Source organism: Bufo bufo, chromosome 3 (genome assembly GCF_905171765.1).
Source record: "Bufo bufo chromosome 3, aBufBuf1.1, whole genome shotgun sequence".
NCBI lineage: Eukaryota > Metazoa > Chordata > Amphibia > Anura > Bufonidae > Bufo > Bufo bufo.
The window spans coordinates 568,528,872-568,552,130 of record NC_053391.1 but is presented as its reverse complement, the minus strand read 5'-3'; the positions used below and the strand labels follow the sequence as shown (position 1 = coordinate 568,552,130).

Sequence of the window (23,259 nt, the reverse complement as noted above, 5' to 3'; positions counted from 1 at the left end):
ATATTGTGGCCATGGATCATGATAAATATCGCATGATGTGCCTCAGACTCTTGGAGGATAAAAAGACCTATACTGTTCTGGGTACTGATCTTACATCTGTGTATAGAGCCCAACTCATGACAATACTGGGTGAGGCATATGAGGAGAGACTCATTAGCAAGGCAGAGTATGAATATTTACTACCCAAGTTCCCTGTCCTTGCTACATTTTATAGTCTGCCCAAGCTACACAAACAAGGCCCTCAATTGAAGGGCAGACCCATTGTCTCAGGCATTGGCAGCCTCACTGCAAATATTAGTACATATGTGAACACCATCCTGCGACCATTTGTAGAGACGGCCATCTTATGCCTGTGATACCATGGATGTGTTACAGCAGTTGGATGGTATCTATTGTGATGAGGGAGTATGGTTGGCAAGCCTGGATGTAGAGGCCCTGTACACCTCTATACCCCATGAATTGGGATGTGAGGCTGTAGGGACCTTTCTCCAACAGAGAGGTGAACAATGTCATCGCCATAATACCTTCATCATGCAACTCTTGAATTTTATTCTGACACGAAACATCTTCCTCTTTGCGTCCCTGTGCCCCGACGTTCGCAAACCTCTACCTGGGCTGGTGGGAGAAGGAGGTGGTGTTTAATGACATGATGGAACAATATATGTACATCTTGTATCCAACTATGGATTAGATATATAGATGATGTGCTGATACTATGGAATGGCACTAGAACTAGCTTCACGCACTTTGTGGAAACCCTGAACACTAACAAATTAGGCCTATTCTTTACATCTGAAATGCAAGAGAGGCAGATTACCTTCTTGGACCTTACCATCCTAATAGGGAGGGACAGGAGAATTACCACCAAACTATTCAGAAAACAAACTTCCACCAATAGTCTCCTGCACTGGGAGAGTGGACATCCCCTGGCCCTTAGAAGTGGCATCCCGAAAGGACTGTTGTCCCTTACTTGTTTTGGAGAGTTCCTTGGTCTTCATGGCAGTGTTTGGTTAGTGATTCCTCTTGCTTAGGTGTTGCAGCCTCTGGGGCCTTTCAAAAAAGGTGTGTGTATATGTAATGACAGATCATGTGACACTTAGATTGCACACAGGTGGACATCATTTCACTAATTATGTGACTTCTGAAGGTAATTGGTTGCACCAGAGCTTTTTATGGGCTTCCTAACAAAGGGGGTGAATACATACGCACATGCCAATTTTCTGTTTTTCTATTTCTAAACAATAGTTTTGTTTATATATTTTTCTCATTTCACTTCACCAACTAAGGGCTCTTTCACACTTGCGTTGTTGTGTTCCTTCATAGAGTTCCGTCGTCGGGGCTCTATGCCAGAAGAATCCTGATCAGGATTATCCCCATGCATTCTGAATGGAGAGAAATGCGTTCAGGATGCCTTCAGTTCCGGAACGGAACGTTTTTTGGCCGGAGAAAATACCGCAGCATGCTGCGCTTTTTGCTCCGGCCAAAAATCCTGAACACTTGCCGCAAGGCCGGATCCGGAATTAATGCCCATTGAAAGGCATTAATCCGGATCTGGCCTTAAGCTAAACGTCGTTTCGGCGCATTACCGGATCCGACGTTTAGCTTTTTCTGAATGGTTACCATGGCTTCCAGGACGCTAAAGTCCCGTTTGCCATGGTAAAGTGTAGTGGGGAGCGGGGGAGCAGTATACTTACCGTCCGTGCGGCTCCCGGGGCACTTCAGAGTGACGTCAGGGCGCCCCACGCGCATGGATGACGTGATCGCATGGATCACGTCATCCATGCGCATGGGGCACTCTGACGTCATTCTGGAGCGCCCCGGGAGCCGCACGGACTAAGTATACTGCTCCCCCGCTCCCCACTACTACTATCGCAGCCAGGACTTTAATAGCGTCCTGGGTGCCATAGTAACACTGAACGCATTTTGAAGACGGATCCGTCTTCAAATGCTTTCAGTTCACTTGCGTTGTTACGGATCCGGCGGGCACGACGGATCCGGACAACGCAAGTGTGAAAGAGGCCTTAGATTATTGTGTTCTGATCCATCACATAAAATTCAGATTAACAAAACATTGAATTTAAGGCTGTAATGTAACAAAATACAAAAAAAGTCAAGGGGGGTGAATACTTTTGAAAGGCACTGTATGTACAGTATGCACTTATGTCCTTACCTTTTTCTCTCCTCAGTATTAGGAGGGAGGGAACATGCTTGATCTTCATATTTGGGCATTTGCTGCCAGGGAGGATTTCAAAGAAGAACCTCAGGATGCCTTGCCTTTCAGCAAGGATGTATGCAGTACCCCAGACCTGGGGTATTTTCAAATTCTATGCTATATTGTACATGTATATGTTATGCCCTGTATATCGGCATGGGAGGTATGGTTAGCAGGACAGGGTTAACCACCATGTTCCTCCCCTCTTGGTAGGAATGGGCTGGTCCTGCTGTCTGCCAGGAGGTGTAGTTCTAGAAAGACAGTGTGAAGGAAGGAAGGAAGCACATGCTAGAGTTCCTACTCTAGTCTAGGGGTCTTTATTTAGATCTTCTTTGAGACCAGTACTCGAGAGAAATTAGCAAAGCCAAGACTATTTCTACCTTAGAAGCTACAGCGTGCTTAGTCAACAGCTTCATAGACTCTACTGCAGGTGAGGGAATACAGTTTTGACACTCATCTCCTAAAAAGCATCCAGGCCAGATTAACTCCAAGCCTGCATTACACAGTGGGCACCTATATTCAAAAGTTCCAGCTTTTAGCTGTTAGGCAGAGCTACAAGAGAGACATCAGCAAGATGGCACATTTGAACTGCCATTAATTGACACTTATCCAGTCACCATATCTCATCATCTGGGGATAGAGACAGCACTGTATACAACTACTGCACTGATTAAAGAGTATTGTATACTTTTGCTTCTACATTTACTCCCATCCTCTGCACCAGCTCTTTGGAGCTTGCTGCACAGTGACAAAAGAGCACACCCATTCTTCCCTCAGAGCACACCCTGATGTTAGGGATCCTTCCAGGTGGGGATTCTGGTGTCCTTATTGTTAGGAGTTTGGGCAGGAGTGTGCATGATGGTTGAGGAGCCAGTAACCAGGCTTCTGGCAGTAAATAAAGAAGTCTCTTTTTACTAAAAGAGCAGTAGTACATTCAATGGTATCAAGGCACAGTTTTGGGCAGTTCATTTTGAAACTCTTCCCCAATAGCAAGGTATGGATAGCAGCAATGATGGAGGTTGTGGTACTCCTGCTTTCTGTCTATCCAAAGTCTCTCTGCAGAACCTAAGGCAGGCAATCAGATTCTTAGGAGATGTTTCTGTAATTCCCAGGCTGAGGGGTACAGAATTAAGATACTGCTGGCCAAACCATCTTAAAGTGTGTTAGTAATACTACTTCTCACCGCAGTAAGGTCTCTTTCTGCCATAGAGTAGTATGATACCTCACTGACAGACTCCAACTCTGAGGAGTAAGTACATGTCTCTTCCTCAGCTAGCAAAGAACAACGCTCTTTCTAAGCAGGGGCGGACTCAGGTCCATTTCATTGCAATCTAAGGGGGTTGAGTCAAGATGTTGACCCTTATCTATATCATACTATTAGGTATATAAATGCATAAAATCAGAACATTTCACTTAACAATTTAACACTACAACAATTTAGCCTTTTGCAATTACTCTATTTTGGCGTACTGCATGTACCACACAAATTATACTACAAAAATAATTTTAAACAACTTTTGACATGTCGTTATCAGAAGTTTTGATCAGTGGGATCCAGGAAAGGAACTTATTCAAAGGGGAAGAAGTATTCAGATAAAAGCAGTGCCCCTTCTTTTCTGATAGTCTGTGAAAGGCTATAAGCCATTTATGAATCAATACATCACTCTCTGAGGAGAGCCAAGTAGAGATTAAAGTTCTTAATCATTAAATCATTAGTTTTCCAATCTAAGAAAGCATTCCACAAAAACTAACTTTTGTATACCAGAAAACCAGGTAGAGGCTTCATAATTACCTCCATGGCCTCATAACTTCACGTGGTAAGTAATAAATTGGGCTATATGCATACCAATTTATTGTATCCAGTAACTGAATCCAGTCTACAGATGACTAGAGGTTAACAGATTGTCAAACACTCAGATTCATACCAGTTCTCCATACTACCTAAATTTAACATGAACTAGCATAATGCCCTCAGCTACACAAATATTAGTAAGACCATGCTTTTCAACGATATTAAGATGCTTGTTTTCATGAACTCCTATGTACGTACGCTTGTTTTAGATTAGGTAGTAGTTTAGTGGTGGATAAAGAGGTTAAAGGGGTATTCCTACAATCAACATTTATCACCATAAATGTCTGATTGCTGAGGCCCCTCTGCTGGAATGCATGTCCCCATTCCTCTTTGTCGGTCGCACAAATCCAAAAGGAAGAGTTTGAATGCAGTGGTGGTCGAGCACGAGTCCCACCACTTCATTCAATGTCCATGCAGCTAATGGAGTTAGTATGTAAAATTACGGTACACTTCAGGTTTGAATGTTTCAGTCAATCCATACAGTTAACCATAGTCAAAAGGATCAATATCTGTCACAAAATATGACATTTCAGCTCTCCCAAGCAGGTATAATGTATGAGCAGAGATAGTGCTATTAGGCAGAAGGGGCACTGGCATATTGAGGGGGCTGATGAAACAGCAGATCAGTGACCAGTGGCCCACAGCATTCAGACATGTGTCAACTACCTGTGGATATATGATAAATGTCAATTGTGAGAAATCTCCTTTAACCAAGTTTACACTTAGCAGTTTATGATGGGAGTAAAGCTGCATTGTAAACGCTCGTTTTCCCTGCGGCAATAGCTTATCATGAGTTCTCCAAGAACCGGTTTTACAGTGAATTCAAGGATGTGAAATGCGTAGTATAACATACAGCCACTATAACTGTGAATTAATATAGTTTCCTTAACCCCTTAACCACCTCAGCCCCCAGTGCTTAAACACCCTTAATGACCAGGCCACTTTTTACACTTCTGACCTACACTACTTTCACCGTTTATTGCTCGGTCATGCAACTTACCACCCAAATGAATTTTACCTCCTTTTCTTCTCACTAATAGAGCCTTCATTTGGTGGTATTTCATTGCTGTTGACATTTTTACTTTTTTTGTTATTAATCGAAATTTAACGATTTTTTTGCAAAAAAATGACATTTTTCACTTTCAGTTGTAAAATTTTGCAAAAAAAACGAGATCCATATAGAAATTTTGCTCTAAATTTATAGTTCTACATGTCTTTGATAAAAAAAAAATGTTTGGGTAAAAAAAAAATGGTTTGGGTAAAAGTTATAGCGTTTACAAACTATGGTACAAAAATGTGAATTTCCGCTTTTTGAAGCCGCTCTGACTTTCTGAGCACCTGTCATGTTTCCTGAGGTTCTACAATGCCCAGACAGTACAAACACCCCACAAATGACCCCATTTCGGAAAGTACACACCCTAAGGTATTCGCTGATGGGCATAGTGAGTTCATAGAACTTTTTATTTTTTGTCACAAGTTAGCGGAAAATGATGATTTTTTTTTTTTTTTTCTTACAAAGTCTCATATTCCACTAACTTGTGACAAAAAATAAAAAGTTCTATGAACTCACTATGCCCATCAGCGAATACCTTGGGGTCTCTTCTTTCCAAAATGGGGTCACTTGTGGGGTAGTTATACTGCCCTGGCATTCTAGGGGCCCAAATGTGTGGTAAGGAGTTTGAAATCAAATTCAGTAAAAAATGACCTGTGAAATCCGAAAGGTGCTCTTTGGAATATGGGCCCCTTTGCCCACCTAGGCTGCAAAAAAGTGTCACACATCTGGTATCTCCGTACTCAGGAGAAGGTGGGGAATGTGTTTTGGGGTGTCATTTTATATATACCCATGCTGGGTGAGAGAAATATCTTGGCAAAAGACAACTTTTCCCATTTTTTTATACAAAGTTGTCATTTGACCAAGATATTTATCTCACCCAGCATGGGTATATGTAAAAAGACACCCCAAAACACATTCCTCAACTTCTCCTGAGTACGGGGATACCAGATGTGTGACACTTTTTTGCAGCCTAGGTGGGCAAAGGGGCCATATTCCAAAGAGCACCTTTCGGATTTCACTCCTCATTTTTTCCTGAATTTGATTTCAAACTCCTTACCACACATTTGGGCCCCTAGAATACCAGGGCAGTATAACTACCCCACAAGTGACCCCATTTTGGAAAGAAGACACCCCAAGGTATTCCGTGAGGGGCATGGCGAGTTCCTAGAATTTTTTATTTTTTGTCACAAGTTAGTGGAAAATGATGATTTTTTTATTTTTTTATTTTTTTCATACAAAGTCTCATATTCCACAAACTTGTGACAAAAAATAAAAAGTTCTATGAACTCACTATGCCCATCAGCGAATACCTTGGGGTCTCTTCTTTCCAAAATGGGGTCACTTGTGGGGTAGTTATACTGCCCTGGCATTCTAGGGGCCCAAATGTGTGGTAAGTAGGTAAATGACCTGTGAAATCCGAAAGGTGCTCTTTGGAATGTGGGCCCCTTTGCCCACCTAGGCTGCAAAAAAGTGTCACACATCTGGTATCTCCGTACTCAGGAGAAGTTGAGGAATGTGTTTTGGGGTGTCTTTTTACATATACCCATGCTGGGTGAGATAAATATCTTGGTCGAATGCCAACTTTGTATAAAAAAATGGGAAAAGTTGTCTTTTGCCAAGATATTTCTCTCACCCAGCATGGGTATATGTAAAATGACACCCCAAAACACATTCCCCAACTTCTCCCGATTACGGAGATACCAGATGTGTGACACTTTTTTGCAGCCTAGGTGGGCAAAGGGGCCCATATTCCAAAGAGCACCTTTCGGATTTCACAGGTCATTTTTTACAGAATTTGATTTCAAACTCCTTACCACACATTTGGGCCCCTAGAATGCCAGGGCAGTATAACTACCCCACAAGTGACCCCATTTTGGAAAGAAGAGACCCCAAGAAAAAAAAAATAAGCATTTTCCACTAACTTGTGACAAAAAATAAAAAATTCTAGGAACTCGCCATGCCCCTCACGGAATACCTTGGGGTGTCTTCTTTCCAAAATGGGGTCACTTGTGGGGTAGTTATACTGCCCTGGCATTTTCCAGGGGCCCTAATGTGTGGTAAGTAGGTAAATGACCTGTGAAATCCTAAAGGTGCTCTTTGGAATATGGGCCCCTTTGCCCACCTAGGCTGCAAAAAAGTGTCACACATGTGGTATCGCCGTATTCAGGAGACGTTGGGGAATGTGTTTTGGGGTGTCATTTTACATATACCCATGCTGGGTGAGAGAAATATCTTGGCAAAAGACAACTTTTCCCATTTTTTTATACAAAGTTGGCATTTGACCAAGATATTTCTCTCACCCAGCATGGGTATATGTAAAATGACACCCCAAAACACATTCCCCAACTTCTCCTGAGTACGGCGATACCAGATGTGTGACACTTTTTTGCAGCCTAGAGGAAAAAAAGGAGACAATGCGGCAGCACTCTGCAAATCAGACAAAGTACAACAATGCTTACAAAAATTATGCTGCTAATACTACGCTTAAAAAGCGAGATGCTTGGTCAATGCATTTTGTACAAAACCATCTAAGCCCGTATGCCAAACGTCAAGGCGATCTCTGTTACACGGGTCCTAACACTAAATACTACCTGTTATGCGCCATAATGACCGCCATAAAATTCAGGGAGTGTTGGACCCACATGCATGCTGGATCCACTCTGCCTTTTTCCGTTTTTTGTGCCAAAATGGCCTCCATTACAAGGGATGCAGGTACCAACATGCATGCTGAGCCCACTCTATACCCTTCCTGGTGCTAAACAGCTTCCAATGAATGTAGTGAGAGCAGGCCACAGCTTTATACTGAAAATAATTAAAATCAGCCTATGGGGCAGACAGGCTAATCAGGAGTGCACGACTCGCTGGAGTGCCACATCTCCAGCATTGTAAATCTGCAAAAAAAGAGGGTTAGTCAGCACCTCCCAGTGCGCAGGTGCACGCCGCCATGGCAAAGACCTAGAGGAAAAAAAAAGGAGACAATGCGGCAGCACTCTGCAAATCAGACAAAGTACAACAATGCTTACAAAAATTATGCTGCTAATACTACGCTTAAAAAGCGAGATGCTTGGTCAATGCATTTTGTACAAAACCATCTAAGCCCGTATGCCAAACGTCAAGGCGATCTCTGTTACACGGGTCCTAACACTAAATACTACCTGTTATGCGCCATAATGACCGCCATAAAATTCAGGGAGTGTTGGACCCACATGCATGCTGGATCCACTCTGCCTTTTTCCGTTTTTTGTGCCAAAATGGCCTCCATTACAAGGGATGCAGGTACCAACATGCATGCTGAGCCCACTCTATACCCTTCCTGGTGCTAAACAGCTTCCAATGAATGTAGTGAGAGCAGGCCACAGCTTTATACTGAAAATAATTAAAATCAGCCTATGGGGCAGACAGGCTAATCAGGAGTGCACGACTCGCTGGAGTGCCACATCTCCAGCATTGTAAAACTTTTTTGCAGCCTAGATGCGCAAAGGTGCCCAAATTCCTTTTAGGAGGGCATTTTTAGACATTTGGATACCAGACTTCTTCTCACGCTTTGGGGCCCCTAGAATGCCAGGGCAGTATAAATACCCCACATGTGACCCCATTTTGGAAAGAAGACACCCCAAGGTATTCAATGAGGGGCATGGCGAGTTCATAGAAATTTTTTTTTTTTGGCACAAGTTAGCGGAAATTGATATTTTTTATTTTTTTCTCACAAAGTCTCCCGTTCCGCTAACTTGGGACAAAAATTTCAATCTTTCATGGACTCAATATGCCCCTCACGGAATACCTGGGGGTGTCTTCTTTCCGAAATGGGGTCACATGTGGGGTATTTATACTGCCCTGGCATTCTAGGGGCCCTAAAGCGTGAGAAGAAGTCTGGAATATAAATGTCTAAAAAATTTTACGCATTTGGATTCCGTGAGGGGTATGGTGAGTTCATGTGAGATTTTATTTTTTGACACAAGTTAGTGGAATATGAGACTTTGTAAGAAAAAAAAATAAAAATTCCGCTAACTTGGGCCAAAAAAATATCTGAATGGAGCCTTACAGAGGGGTTATCAATGACAGGGGGGTGATCAATGACAGGGGGGTGATCAATGACAGGGGGGTGATCAATGACAGGGGGGGTGATCAATGACAGGGGGGTGATCAGGGAGTCTATATGGGGTGATAACCACAGTCATTGATCACGCCCGTGTAAGGCTTCATTCAGACGTCCGGATGCGTTTTGCGGATCCGATCCATCTATCAGTGCATCCGTAAAAATCATGCGGACATCTGAATGGAGCTTTACAGGGGGGTAATCAATGACAGGGGGGTAATCAATGACAGGGGGGTGATCAGGGAGTCTATATGGGGTGATCACCACAGTCATTGATCATGCCCCTGTAAGGCTTCATTCAGACGTCCGGATGCGTTTTGCGGATCCGATCCATCTATCAGTGCATCCGTAAAAATCATGCGGACGTCTGAATGGAGCTTTACAGGGGGGTAATCAATGACAGGGGGGTAATCAATGACAGGGGGGTAATTAGGGAGTCTATATGGGGTGATCACCACAGTCATTGATCATGCCCCTGTAAGGCTTCATTCAGACGTCCGGATGCGTTTTGCGGATCCGATCCATCTATCAGTGCATCCGTAAAAATCATGCGGACGTCTGAATGGAGCTTTACAGGGGGGTAATCAATGACAGGGGGGTAATCAATGACAGGGGGGTGATCAGGGAGTCTATATGGGGTGATAACCACAGTCATTGATCATGCACCTGTAAGGCTTCATTCAGACGTCCGGATGCGTTTTGCGGATCCGATCCATCTATCAGTGCATCCGTAAAAATCATGCGGACATCTGAATGGAGCTTTACAGGGGGGTAATCAATGACAGGGGGGTGATCACCACAGTCATTGATCATGCCCCTGTAAGGCTTCATTCAGACGACCGGATGCGTTTTGCGGATCCGATCCATGTATCAGTGCATCCGTAAAAATCATGCGGACATCTGAATGGAGCTTTACAGGGGGGTGATCAGGGAGTCTATATGGGGTGATCACCACAGTCATTGATCACGCCCCTGTAAGGCTTCATTCAGACATCCGGATGCGTTTTGCGGATCCGATCCATCTATCAGTGGATCCGTAAAAATCATGCGGACGTCTGAATGGAGCTTTACAGGGGGGTAATCAATGACAGGGGGGTAATCAATGACAGGGGGGTGATCAGGGAGTCTATATGGGGTGATCACCACAGTCATTGATCACGCCCCTGTAAGGCTTCATTCAGACGTCCGGATGCGTTTTGCGGATCCGATCCATCTATCAGTGGATCCGTAAAAATCATGCGGACGTCTGAATGGAGCTTTACAGGGGGTTGATCAATGACAGGGGGGTAATCAATGACAGGGGGGTGATCAGGGAGTCTATATGGGGTGATCAGGGGTGATTAGGGGTGATCAGGGGCTAATAAGGGGTTAATAAGTGACGGGGGGGGGGGGGTGTAGTGTAGTGTAGTGGTGCTTGGTGCTACTTTACTGAGCTACCTGTGTCCTCTGGTGGTCGATCCAAACAAAGGGGACCACCAGAGGACCAGGTAGCAGGTATATTAGACGCTGTTATCAAAACAGCGTCTAATATACCTGTTAGGGGTTAAAAAAAACACATCTCCAGCCTGCCAGCGAATGATCGCCGCTGGCAGGCTGGAGATCAACTCTCTTACCTTCCGTTCCTGTGAGCGCGCGCGCCTGTGTGCGCGCGTTCACAGGAAGTCTCGCGTCTCGCGAGATGACGCGTATATGCGTGACTGTGCGCAGCGCTACCACCTCCGGAACGCGATCCTGCGTTAGGCGGTCCGGAGGTGGTTAAGGACACAGCCATATTTCACCTTAAGGAGTAAGGACCAGGCCATTTTTTGCAAATCTGACCAGTTTCACTTTAAGGCCTCTTTCACACGGGTGTTGCGGGAAAATGTGCGGGTGCGTTACGGGAACACCCGCGATTTTTCTGCGCGAGTGCAAAACATTGTAATGCGTTTTGCACTCGCAGAAGTTCGGGCTTGGGATCGGTGTTCTGTAGATTGTATTATTTCCCCTTATAACATAGTTATAAGGGGAAATAATAGCATTCTGAATACAGACTGCATAGTACAATAGGGCTGGAGGGGTTAAAAAAAATAATCAGTAGGAAGGCACACGGAAACAAAAACGGAAACGGATCACGGAAAAACGGAACCCCGTTTTGCAGGCCGTGAAAAATACTGTCGTGTGCACGAGGCCTTATCCAGGCCATTCTGAGACTGTTTGTTTGTTTTTTCGTCACATATTGTACTTCATGACACTGGTAAAATAAAGTTAAAAAAATTCATTTTTATTTATAAAAACAATACCAAATTTACCCAAAATTGTAAAAAATTTCAAATTTCCAAGTTTCAATTTCTCTACTTCTAGAATACATAGTAATACCTCCAAAAATAGTTATTACTTTACATTCCCCATATCTCTACTTCATGTTTGGATCATTTTGGGAATGATATTTTATTTTTTGGGGATGTTACAAGGCTTAGAAGTTTAGAAGCAAATCTTGAAATTTTTCAGAAATTTTCAAAAAGCCAATTTTTAGGGACCAGTTTAGGTCTGAAGTCACTTTCCGAGGCTTACATAATAGAAACCACCCAAAAATGGCCCCATTCTAGAAACTACACCCCTCAAGCTATTCAAAACTGATTTTACAAACGTCGTTAACCCTTTAGGTGTTCCACAAGAGTTAATGGCAAATGGAGATAAAATGTCAGAATTTCGATTTTTTTTGGGCAAATTTTCCATTTTAATAAATTTTTTCCAGTAACAAAGTAAGGGTTAACAGCCAAACAAAACTCAATATTTATTTCCCCGATTCTGTTTGCAGAAACACCCCATATGTGGCCGTAAACTACTGTACAGGCGCGCCATATGGTTTTTGGAAGGCAGATTTTGCTGGACTGGTTTATTTACACCATGTCCCATTTGAAGCCCCCCTGATGCACCCCTAGAGTAGAAATTCTATAAAAGTGACCCCATCTAAGAAACTGCACCCCTCAAGGTATTCAAAACTGATTTTACAAACTTTGTTAACCCTTTAGGTGTTGCACAAGAGTTATTGGCAAATGGGGATGAAATTTGAGAATTTCATTTTTTTGCCAAATTTTCCATTTTAACCAATTTTTTCCACTAACAAAGCAAGGGTTAACAGCCAAACAAGACTGTATCTTTATTGCCCTTACAGAAACACCCCATATGTGGTCGTACACTACTGTACGGCCACACAGTAGGGCGTAGAGGGAAAGGTGCGCCATATGGTTTTTGGAGGGCTGATTTTTATGGACCGGTTTATTTACACCGTGTCCTGTTTCAACCCCCCTGATGCACCCCTCGAGTAGAAACTCCCTAAAAGTGACCCCATTTTGGAAACTACGGGATAAGGTGGCATATTTTTTGGGACTATTTTTAGGGTACATATGATTTTTGGTTGCTCTATATTACATTTTTGTGAGGTAAGGTTACTAAAAATTAAAATTCTGAAATTTCATCTCCATTTGCCATTAACGGTTGAGGAACACCTAAAGGGTTAACAAAGTTTGTGAAATCAGTTTTGAATACCTTAAGGGGTGTAGTTTCTTAGATGGGGTCACTTTTATGGAGTTTTTACTCTACGGGGGCTTCAAAAGGGACATGGTGTCAATAAAAAAGGCCATCAAAATCGGCCTTCCAGAAACCATGTCGATCCTTTCCTTTTGCGCCCTGCCTTTTAGTGATACAGCAGTTTACAACCACAAATGTGGCGTTTCTGTAAACTGCAGTATCAGGGTAATAAATATTAAGTTTTGTTTGGTTGTTAACCCTTGCTTTGTTACCGGAAAAAACTGATTGAAATGGAAAAGTGCCAAAAATAGCTGTTTTGGCACAGTTTTAAATTATTATTATTTTTGACCGTGTTAATCTGGGGGGTTAGGTCATGGGGTATTTTTATAGAGGAGATTCTTACGGATGCGGAGATACCTAATTTGTATACTTTTTTTTTAAAATTATTTTAGTTTTTACAATTTTTTTTGGTGTCTCAAGTCAGAACCATAGTTTTTTTTTTATCCGATGTCAGTGGCTAAATTGGGATATAAATTTAGTACTCCATGGAAGTGTGGTACTCCCTGAAGCAACCAATAATGTAGGCCCAGATGATCGGGGCACGTGTCACATTGAGTAGTGGTGTCCTTCCGTATCCCCCTCCTGTGACACACTCTGCACCTTTTTTGGGTCTGTCCCTTCTTTCCAGTATGGGGGACCACACCTGGAAAGTGTTGGCCAGGGACGATCCGGGCGCCTCCAGTTCCCGAGGTACTCCGGCCTGCTCTTTCCCGGTCCGAAAAGATCAGGGCCTTGAGGACTGCCTCATAGAATTGGAGGAATGTCCCTGTGTTGCCAGCGCTCCGGGACAGCACAAAAGAGTTGTACAAGGCAACCTGTACCAAGTAGACCGCAACTTTTTTGTACCATGCCCGGGTTTTGCGCATAGCATTATATGGCTTGAGGACTTGATCAGAGAGATCAACTACTCCCATATACCGATTTGTAGTCGACGATACAATCAGGTTTGAGGACCATTGCCGCGGTACCTCGCACAGGGACAGGGGTGATGCCATTACCATGAATTGTGGACAGTACAAGGACATCCCTCTTGTCCTTATATCTGACCAGCAACAGGTTTTCAGTGGTAAGGGCACGGGTCTCACCCCTGGGGATAGGTACCTGGAGGGGGTGGGCAGGGAGGCCACGTTGATTTTTCCGCACGGTCCCACAAGCGGACGTGGATCTGGCGGCGAGGGACTGGAACAAGGGGATACTAGTATAAAAGTTATCCACGTACAGGTGGTAACCCTTATCTAGCAGTGGGTGCATAAGGTCACACACAAGGTTCCCCCTAACACCCAGAGTGAGGGGGCATTCTGGGGGTTGAATACGGGAATCTCGCCCCTCGTACACACGAAACTTGTAAGTGTACACTGAGGTACTCTCACAAAGTTTGTACAGCTTCACGCCATACCTTGCCCGCTTTGAGGGAACATACTGGCGGAAAATGAGTCTCCCCTTGAACGCAATGAGAGACTCCTCAACCGTGCCCCCCCTTCCAGGTACATAGGCCTGCCTGTACAAATTTGGCCCCAAAGTGATCGATGACCGGCCTGATTTTGTACAGGCGGTCATAGGCAGGATCAAATGCAGGCATTTCCGGATGGCCTCAAACAGAGTACGTGTCATGGCCGTACTGTAAGGTGGGGTCTGGTAGAGGACGTCCCCACTCCAGTAATGCCTGGCTCTAGGTTTCTTGACTAGGCCCATATGCAGCACGAGGCCCCAAAATGTCCTCATCTCGGCTGCACTGACTGGGGTCCAGCCACCGGGCCTAACCAAAAAGGAGCTCGGGTGTTGAGCAACGACCTGTTGGGCGTACAGGTTCGTCTGCTCCACCATTAGATTTACCAGTTGGTCACTGAAAAAAATGACTAAAGTCATATTCAGTGAAGCCCACTGTGGAAATCTGGATTCCTGGTTGGCCTACAAAATCAGGAATCATGGGCTCCAATCGCTCTGGGGTATACCAGACAAAGTTCACTGGCAGGGGGCTCCGGTGGATTTACCTGGTGGGCTGGAAAACTAGTATGAGCCCCAGAGCTGCTCGTACTAGTGTGGGCCACAGGGTCTTTAACATGGTGGTCCCCTTGCTCCACCTGGCGGCGTCTTCGCTGCCTTGGGGGCTCATCATCGCTAGATGATGAGGAGGACGCAGATGACAACAGGAAAGTGGGGTCATCCTCGTCCTCACTGGGACTCTCTGACTCGGAGGCAAGCTGGGCGTATGCCTCCTCGGCCTAGAACATCCGGCGGGCCATAGGGGAGTGTGTGTCTGCATGTGTGCGTGCGTGTAAATCTTTATTTGGTGTGTGTGTGTGTGGGGGCACAGGTGTTCGCAGACTTATCCCTAAAACGAACAGAAAAATAAATGTAAAAATAAAAAAAAGGGCAAAAAAAAAATTAAAAAAAAAATTAAAAACCGCTGATCAACCGTTCGAAGTTGATCAGCGGTGGGGTGTGCAATGCGCTAACGGTGGCCGGACGCTAAGAGTGCCGGCCACAGTCGGCGTACACCCGCAACAAAAAAAACTGCCTGCGCCCCAAAAAAGTTGTGGGGGGGGCAAGCGGCAGCACACCTGGGGTGTGTAGTGTCACACAGCTGTGCTGTGGACCCCAGACACCCTACTTAGGGTGGTGCAATCAAACTTTTTTTTCACACTAACTTTCCCTCTTATATCCCTGCCTAGCCCAACCTTTTCCTAGCCTTTCCCTAATTACCTGGCTGATCAGATGGGGGGTGCTGGGGCACAGATCGGGTCCTGGGGCAAGGATGGGTGCTGGGGCACAGATGGGGTGATGCTGGCTCAGATCCACACGTGCACTGCAGCGCTCCTCTCTCCTCCGCTCTGGGACACAAAAGGAGGAGGAAAGGAGCGCTGCTATGATTTAAATCTCCCGCCGGCCCGCCCACCTACCAATCAGAGGCGATCCTGAGAGGTGATGTCACCATCACCTCTCAGGATTGCAGGATGGTGATTGGTGGTGTAATATCATACCACCGATCACCATCCTGTTCCAGGTTATCGGGTCCTCAGAGACCCGAATAACCCGGAAACGCAGCAAACCGCAGGTCTGAATTGACCTGCGGTTTGCTGCGATCGCCGACATGGGGGGGGTCACAGGACCCCCCCCGGCGCATCTAGCCACACTTCATACGTTTCAAAGGCTTTTATCAACAATTACATGACATTTATGCAAAGAGTCAGTATTTGCAGTGTTGGCCCTTATTTTTCAGGACATCTGCAATTCGACTGGGCATGCTCTCAATCAACTTCTGGGCCAATTCCTGACTGATGGCAACCCATTCTTTCATAATCACTTCTTGGAGTTTGTAAGAATTAGTGGGTTTTTGTTTGTCCACCCGCCTCTTGAGGATTGACCACAAGTTCTCAATGGGATTAAGATCTGGGGAGTTTCCAGGCCATGGACCCAAAATGTCAACGTTTTGGTCCCCGAGCCACTTAGTTGTCACTTTTGCCTTATGGCACGGTGCTCCATCGTGCTGGAAAATGCATTGTTCTTCACCAAACTGTTGTTAGATTGTTGGAAGAAGTTGCTGTTGGAGGGTGTTTTGGTACCATTCTTTATTCATGGCTGTGTTTTTGGGCAAAATTGTGAGTGAGCCCACTCCCTTGGATGAGAAGCAACCCCACACATGAATGGTCTCAGGATGTTTTACTGTTGGCATGACACAGGACTGATGGTAGCGCTCACCTTTTCTTCTCTGGACAAGCCTTTATCCAGATGCCCCAAACAATCGGAAAGAGGCTTCATCGGAGAATATGACTTTGCCCCAGTCCTCAGCAGTCCATTCACCATACTTTCTGCAGAAGATCAATCTGTCCCTGATGTTTTTTTCGGAGAGAAGTGGCTTCTTTGCTGCCCTTCTTGACACCAGGCCATCTTCCAAAAGTCTTCGCCTCACTGTGCGTGCAGATGCGCTCACACCTGCCTGCTGCCATTCCTGAGCAAGCTCTGCACTGGTGGCACTCCGATCCCACAGCTGAATCCTCTTTAGGAGACGATCCTGGCGCTTGCTCGACTTTTTTGGAATTATTAGGAATGATAATTGCCTTCTGTGTCAGCCCTTGTGATTTGTCTTTTAGTAAGTGGTTAGCATGTCATCTCCCACTCTCAGAAATGTCTTGTCCTGACAAGATAGTTAAGTGTTCGATCTAATATGATTAACTATCTATCTATAACTCTCATAAGTAATGTTATCTGATAAATATACTACCGAAAGCATTTCTCAAAAAAAATAAAAAAATTTCCTCTGAAGCAAAAAATTCCAATTATCAAAGGACAGGAAATGGTCTTATACTTAGAGGTATGAAATGCTAAAATCCTATTTTCTTATCTGCAGGAATCTGGGGCTTGGTAAACAATGCAGGAATTAGTATACCAAGTAATGCTACTGAATGGATGACAAAAGAAGATTTCTTCAAAATCATAAATGTTAACCTCCTGGGGGTTGTTGATGTGACCATCCATTTCTTACCCTTGATTCGGAAAGCTCGAGGACGAGTGGTCAATGTAGCCAGTATAGCAGGAAGACTGACTGTGTGTCCCGGGGGATACTGCTTGTCCAAGTATGGAGTGGAATCTTTTTCAGACTCTCTAAGGTTAGTACTATTATTGCTTGGGCCTTGAAATTATTTGGCTTTGTGCTTTTTCTTTTTCCTTTATTTCATAAACCTGTAGAGCATACATGAAACATTGTACTATATCCTCTTATAGAAAAATGGCATATTCATTATTTTTCAGCAGACTCTACTTTCCCTTACCCCTCGTGTAGGCTGTCTGTGACTGGGAGTCATAGACCAAAATGGTGGAATTTGCTGCCAGAATTCCAGCAGTGGCTGTGTGTTGTCTACCTTCCATTGTTTTCAATGGGAGGCAATGATGCAGCTTCCAGGCTGGTAGTTTAAAGCCATGACCACGGCAAGAAGGAACATGTCCCTTCTCGAAGCTGTGTATTGACAGCCACCACTTGAAACCTCAGTTCGGCCCCTAGTTTAACTCCATTCAATGGAGCGAAGATGGAAGGGAGTCCGCGGCATAGAAAGTGAACCAACCGTGGCACAAACTGCAGCAGATTTTTAAAATCTGCTGTGTGAATGTACTGTTGGGGTAAGCATACTGTGTTTCTGCAACTAAAAATCTGCTCCTTACATGTAACAAGTAAATAAAACCCTGCTGTGTGTACGTCAACTCTGCAACCATCAGGATACAAATTTAAAGGTTCCATATTCATGAAGGATAGGTACCATATACTTGCAAACTTCTGTAAATAGTTTGCTTCTACTGCTATTGAAGCTACTGCTATTGAAACAGTTCTGTTGTTGATGGAGATCTCCATATTGTCTTTAGCAGTAATCCCTGACTGATTCCCTATAGAAATTGCTGATATTCCTTCTGCTCACAGTCTCTATTTCTCACAGAGGTGTATGGAATAAAAAAAATATAAAAATAATGCCAGCAAATGCTTTTTTGCAAGGCCTAGCAAAACTCGACTTTTGAACCGTGTCTTCTTGAAGGAAAAGGCTTTCTCAGTGCTCTATGGTCATTAAAAAGTCTTGGACCACCACTTCACTTTAGATAGAATCCAAACATATGAAATAAAAAACCTTTATATGCCTTTCAACCATCCTGGATCTGGCGGGACAATCCTTCGTACCTGCTGGGGAGTGCAGGATGTGCTGTGATCAAGTATGATCACGGCATCTAAAGAGTGAAAAACCCGTAAGCGTACGCTTCCAGGTTAATACCAGCATCCCCGTGCTGCCAATGGGGATGCCAACAATTCACTCTAATAGGCTGGGTCTCTATGAAGAGACCCAGAGTATTAGAACGGCAATTTTTATGTTGGCCAACAGGTGGCAGTCCAACATAAGAAATCAGCAATTCACAATATGGTAATATTGAATAAAGAAATTTGTGAATGTGGTAGCCTCCTAGACTAGCTACAAAAACACAGTAAAAAAAAAATATATATATATATTTAATCACCCCCCCCCCTTTCCTTAGAATAAAAAAATAAATACATTTAATAATAAATATAAACATTATGGGTATCACCGCGTCCGAAACAACCTATACTATTAAAAATACAAAAATATTTTTCCAATACGATGAATGGTGTAACGGCAAAAGTATCAAAATGGCTGATTCGACATTTTTTTTCATCACTTCTGTTACTGAAAAAAATGTAATAAAATGTGATCAAAAACTCACACACACTCCAAAACGGTATCAATAAAAACTACAGATCGTCCCGCAAAAAAAATGAGCCCCCTATACAGCTCAGTAGACATAACTATAAAAAAAGTTTTTAGTTTTTTTTCAAAGTTTGAACTTATTTTTACAGTATTTAGACATATAAAACCTATACATATGTGGTATCATTGTACTCATACTGACCCAGAGAATGAAGGGCACAGGTCATTTTTGTCACAAAGTGAACGCTGTAGGGACAAAACCCGTAAAGGAATTGCAAGATTTTTAACAATTCTACCCCATTTGGAATTTTTCTCCCCACTACATTGTATGTCATATTAAATGTTGGCATTAGAAAGTACAACTTGCCCCCAAAAAAAAAAAAAAAAAAAAAGTTATGGCTCCAGAAAGATGGGGCAGAAATATGAAAATGCAAAAACAAACCTCCGGTATCCAAAGGGTTAAAGTGGAGTGGGTGGCCCATATTGGACTTTTTTAATGATGAAAGAGTACTGTGAAGTTTAAACTAAGAAAGAAGATGCTGTTCAAAACCTGAGTTGTCATCAGTCCTTTCTCTGGCAATCCCACCCACCTCCACCCTAATACTTTTAAAAAATTGTGCCCCCTCGCAGTAGTTATGCCCACATTGTGTCCTCTCACAGTAGTTATGCCCTCTGTGCCCCTTTCACAGTTGTAATGCCCTCTTTGTGCCCCCTTCATAGTAATCTCCATTGTTCCCCCTTCACAGTAATAATCCCCATTGTGCCCCCTTCATAGTAATAATGCCCATTGTGCCCCTTCACAGTAAAAATGCCCTCTGTGCTAGTAATGCCCTCTGTGCCCCCTTCACAGTAAAAATGCCCTCTGTGCCCCCTTCATTGTAGTAATGCCCTCTGGCTCTGTGCCCCCCTCAATAATAGAAATGCCCATTGTGCCCCCTTCACATTAGTAATGCTCTCTGTGCACCCTACATAGTAGTAATGCTCTCTGTGCCCTCTCCATAGTAATAAAGCCCTCTTTACCTCCTCTGTATTAAAAAAAAACCACAGTAACTATTCACCTTGTCCTGTTCCTGAAGCTCACATACCTCTTTCCTGCAGGCACAGATCGCGCTGCAGCACTATGTGGGCAGAGCTTATGCAGATATCCGGGCTGCAGGCTCTGCCCACACATGCCGGCAGTGCGATCTGTGCCTGCAGGCTGAGTGGTGGAGCAGGGAGAAGTCATCCTGCTAAACCATTCTGTGCGCCACCAGCCTGAAGGAGGGGAGGTGCGCTGGGAGCTGAGCGGTGAGGGACAGGACCACAGCTCCCAGCGCTCCAGCAATGAGCGCTTCCATATTTATTGATGAATAAATGTCCAGCTAAATCAATATATATTTTATAGAAGGATCATAGAATCAGAAAGTGTCCAGCAATATTGACCCTTTAAAACGTAACTTTTACTTATTAGTACTATATAAAATAATACCACTGTGGTGGTTCACCAGTGAAATTGTGAAACAGACAAACACTCAGGGTGAGTATAGGGATAGGTTGGACGTATCCCAACACTCCCCAGAGCTGCCCTATGTTCACTCACCTCTAAAAACAATATCAACGGTTGGCTACCCTGTAGGAACATATTTTATCTTTTTTCATTGTTTGTCTGTTTCACAATTTCACTGGTGAACCACCACAGTGGTATTATTTTATATAGTACTAATAAGTAAAAGTTACGTTTTAAAGGGTCAATATTGCTGGACACTTTTTTTTTTTTTTCATATTTTTTGATGGAAGCGCTCATTGCTTCTGGCACCGCCCTGAGACACAGCACCTGGGGAGGACCTCCCCCCCCCCCCCCCCCCCCAACACAAACACAAACACACACACACACACACACACACACTGGTTGTCATACACCATGCTGAAAAGGGTTTTTCTGGAATTGATTTTATGTTTTCATCATTACGATTGTCCTTGTCAACTGCTCTCCTACAGTCCAAGACACAGGTGGGAGTCACTCATTTCTCTCTATGTAACGGCACTAGTGTTCAGCGAACTTCCTTTCAGTGCTGTGAGAGTTAATTTTTTTCTCTTGCTCCCTGTCCAGCTGCTAACTAAGGAGCTGCTCAGTCTCCCTACAGTCAGGTCCATAAATATTGGGACATCGACACAGTTCTAACATTTTTGGCTCTATACACCACCACAATGGATTTGAAATGAAACGAACAAGATGTGCTTTAACTGCAGACTGTCAGCTTTAATTTGAGGGTATTTAAATCCAAATAAGGTGAACGATGTAGGAATTACAACAGTTTGCATATGTCCCTCCCACTTGTTAAGGGACCAAAAGTAATGGGACAATTGGCTTCTCAGCTGTTCCATGGCCAGGTGTGTGTTATTATTACCTCATTATCCCAATTACAATGAGTAGGTAAAAGGTCCAGAGTTCATTTCAAGTCTACTATTTGCATTTGGAATCTGTTGCTGTCACTATCAGTGAAGCAAGCCATCATTAGGCTGAAAAAACAAAACAAACCCATTAGAGAGATAGCAAAAACATTAGGCATGGCCAAAACAACGGTTTGGAACATTCTTAAAAAGAAGGAACTCATCGGTGAGCTCAGCAACACCAAAAGACCCGGAAGACCACGGAAAATAACAGGGGTGGATGACCGAATTCTTTCCCTGGTGAAGAAAACACCCTTCACAACAGTTGGCCAGATCAAGAACACTCCACAGTAGGTAGGTGTATGTGTGTCAAAGTCAACAATCAAGAGAAGAATTCTCCAGAGTGAATACAGAGGGTTCACCACAAGATGTAAACCATTGGTGAGCCTCAAAAACAGGAAGGCCAGATTAGAGGTTTGCCAAACGACATCTAAAAAAGCCTTCACAGTTCTGGAACAACATCCTATGGACAGATGAGACTAAGATCAACTTGTACCAGAGTGATGGGAAGAGAAGAGTATGGAGAAGGAAAGGAACTGCTCATGATCCTAAGCATACCACCTCATCAGTGAAGCATGGTGGTGGTAGTGTCATGGCGTGGACATGTATGGCTGCCAATGGAACTGGTTCTCTTGTATTTATTGATGATGTGACTGCTGACAAAAGCAGCAGGATGAATTCTGAAGTGTTTAAGGCAATATCTGCTCATATTAAGACAAATGCTTCAAAACTCATTGGACGGCACTTCACAGTGCAGATGGACAATGACCCAAAGCATACTGCAAAAGTAACCAAAGAGTTTTTTAAGGGAAAAAAGTGGAATGTTATGCAATGGCCAAGTCAATCACCTGACCTGAATTCGATTGAGCATACATTTCACTTGCTGAAGATAAAACTGAAGGGAAAATGCCCCAAGAACAAGTAGAAATTGAAGACAGTTGCAGTAGAGGCCTGGCAGAGCATCACCAGGGATGAAACCCAGCGTCTGGTGATGTCTATGCGTTCCAGACTTCAGGCTGTAATTGACTGCAAAGGATTTGCAACCAAGTATTAAAAAGTGAAAGTTTGATTTATGATTATTCTGTCCATTACTTTTGGTCCTTTAACAAGTGGGACTCCAGGACATAGCAGCCTTGTTGGCTCCCTGCAGTAAAGTCCACATTCCTGTACAGGGGGTAAAGGGTGAATACCAGGGAACCACTAGGACCCTAAGGGTGCTGGCACACAGTGCAGTTCTGACATACATTCAGGATGCAGTTTTCAATTTAGCCAGTTTAGCAGCCTTGTTAAACCCTGGTGTTCTGCATAGTGGGAATGATTTAGTTAATAAAAAACTGCATCCTGAATGCATGTCAGAACTGCACTGTATGCCAGCACCCTTAGGCCTCTTTCACACGGGTGTCACGGATTTTGTGGAAAAAATCATTTGCAATGAAACTGTTTGAATAGCGGTAGCTTATCCTGATTGCTGAGCTGATGTAGGAGTAGCACAAGGGGTCCCTTTATTTGTTGCTGTTTTATAAGAAGACCACTAGGGTTGAGCGAACCCAAACTGTAATTTTAGGATTTTTTTTTCTTTACCCCGAACCCGAACTTTTCAGTAAAAGTTCGGGTTCGTTGTTTAGTGATTTTAATGGCACTTTTTGAAAGGCTGCAGAGCAGCCAATCAATAAGCGTTTGACTTGTGTGCCCCTAGAAGCCATCACAGCCATGCCTACTAATGGCATGGCTGTGATTGGCCAGTGCAGCATGTGACTCAGCCTCTATATAAGCTGTAGTCGCGTAGCGCTGCACATCACTCTGCTCTGATTAGTGTAGTGATAGGATACTGCTGCTGTGAGG

At 43.9% G+C, this 23,259-nt stretch overlaps 1 protein-coding gene across 1 annotated transcript in view; it reads left to right on the top strand.

Moving 5' to 3' along the window:
- Positions 1-23,259, top strand: part of LOC120996031 (retinol dehydrogenase 7-like) — a 59,381-nt gene that overhangs the window by 19,097 nt on the left and 17,025 nt on the right. Inside the window, exon 3 of the mRNA XM_040425687.1 lies at positions 17,133-17,391. Coding sequence (XP_040281621.1) covers positions 17,133-17,391 — 259 coding nt within the window. The remainder of the gene's footprint in view (positions 1-17,132; positions 17,392-23,259) is intronic.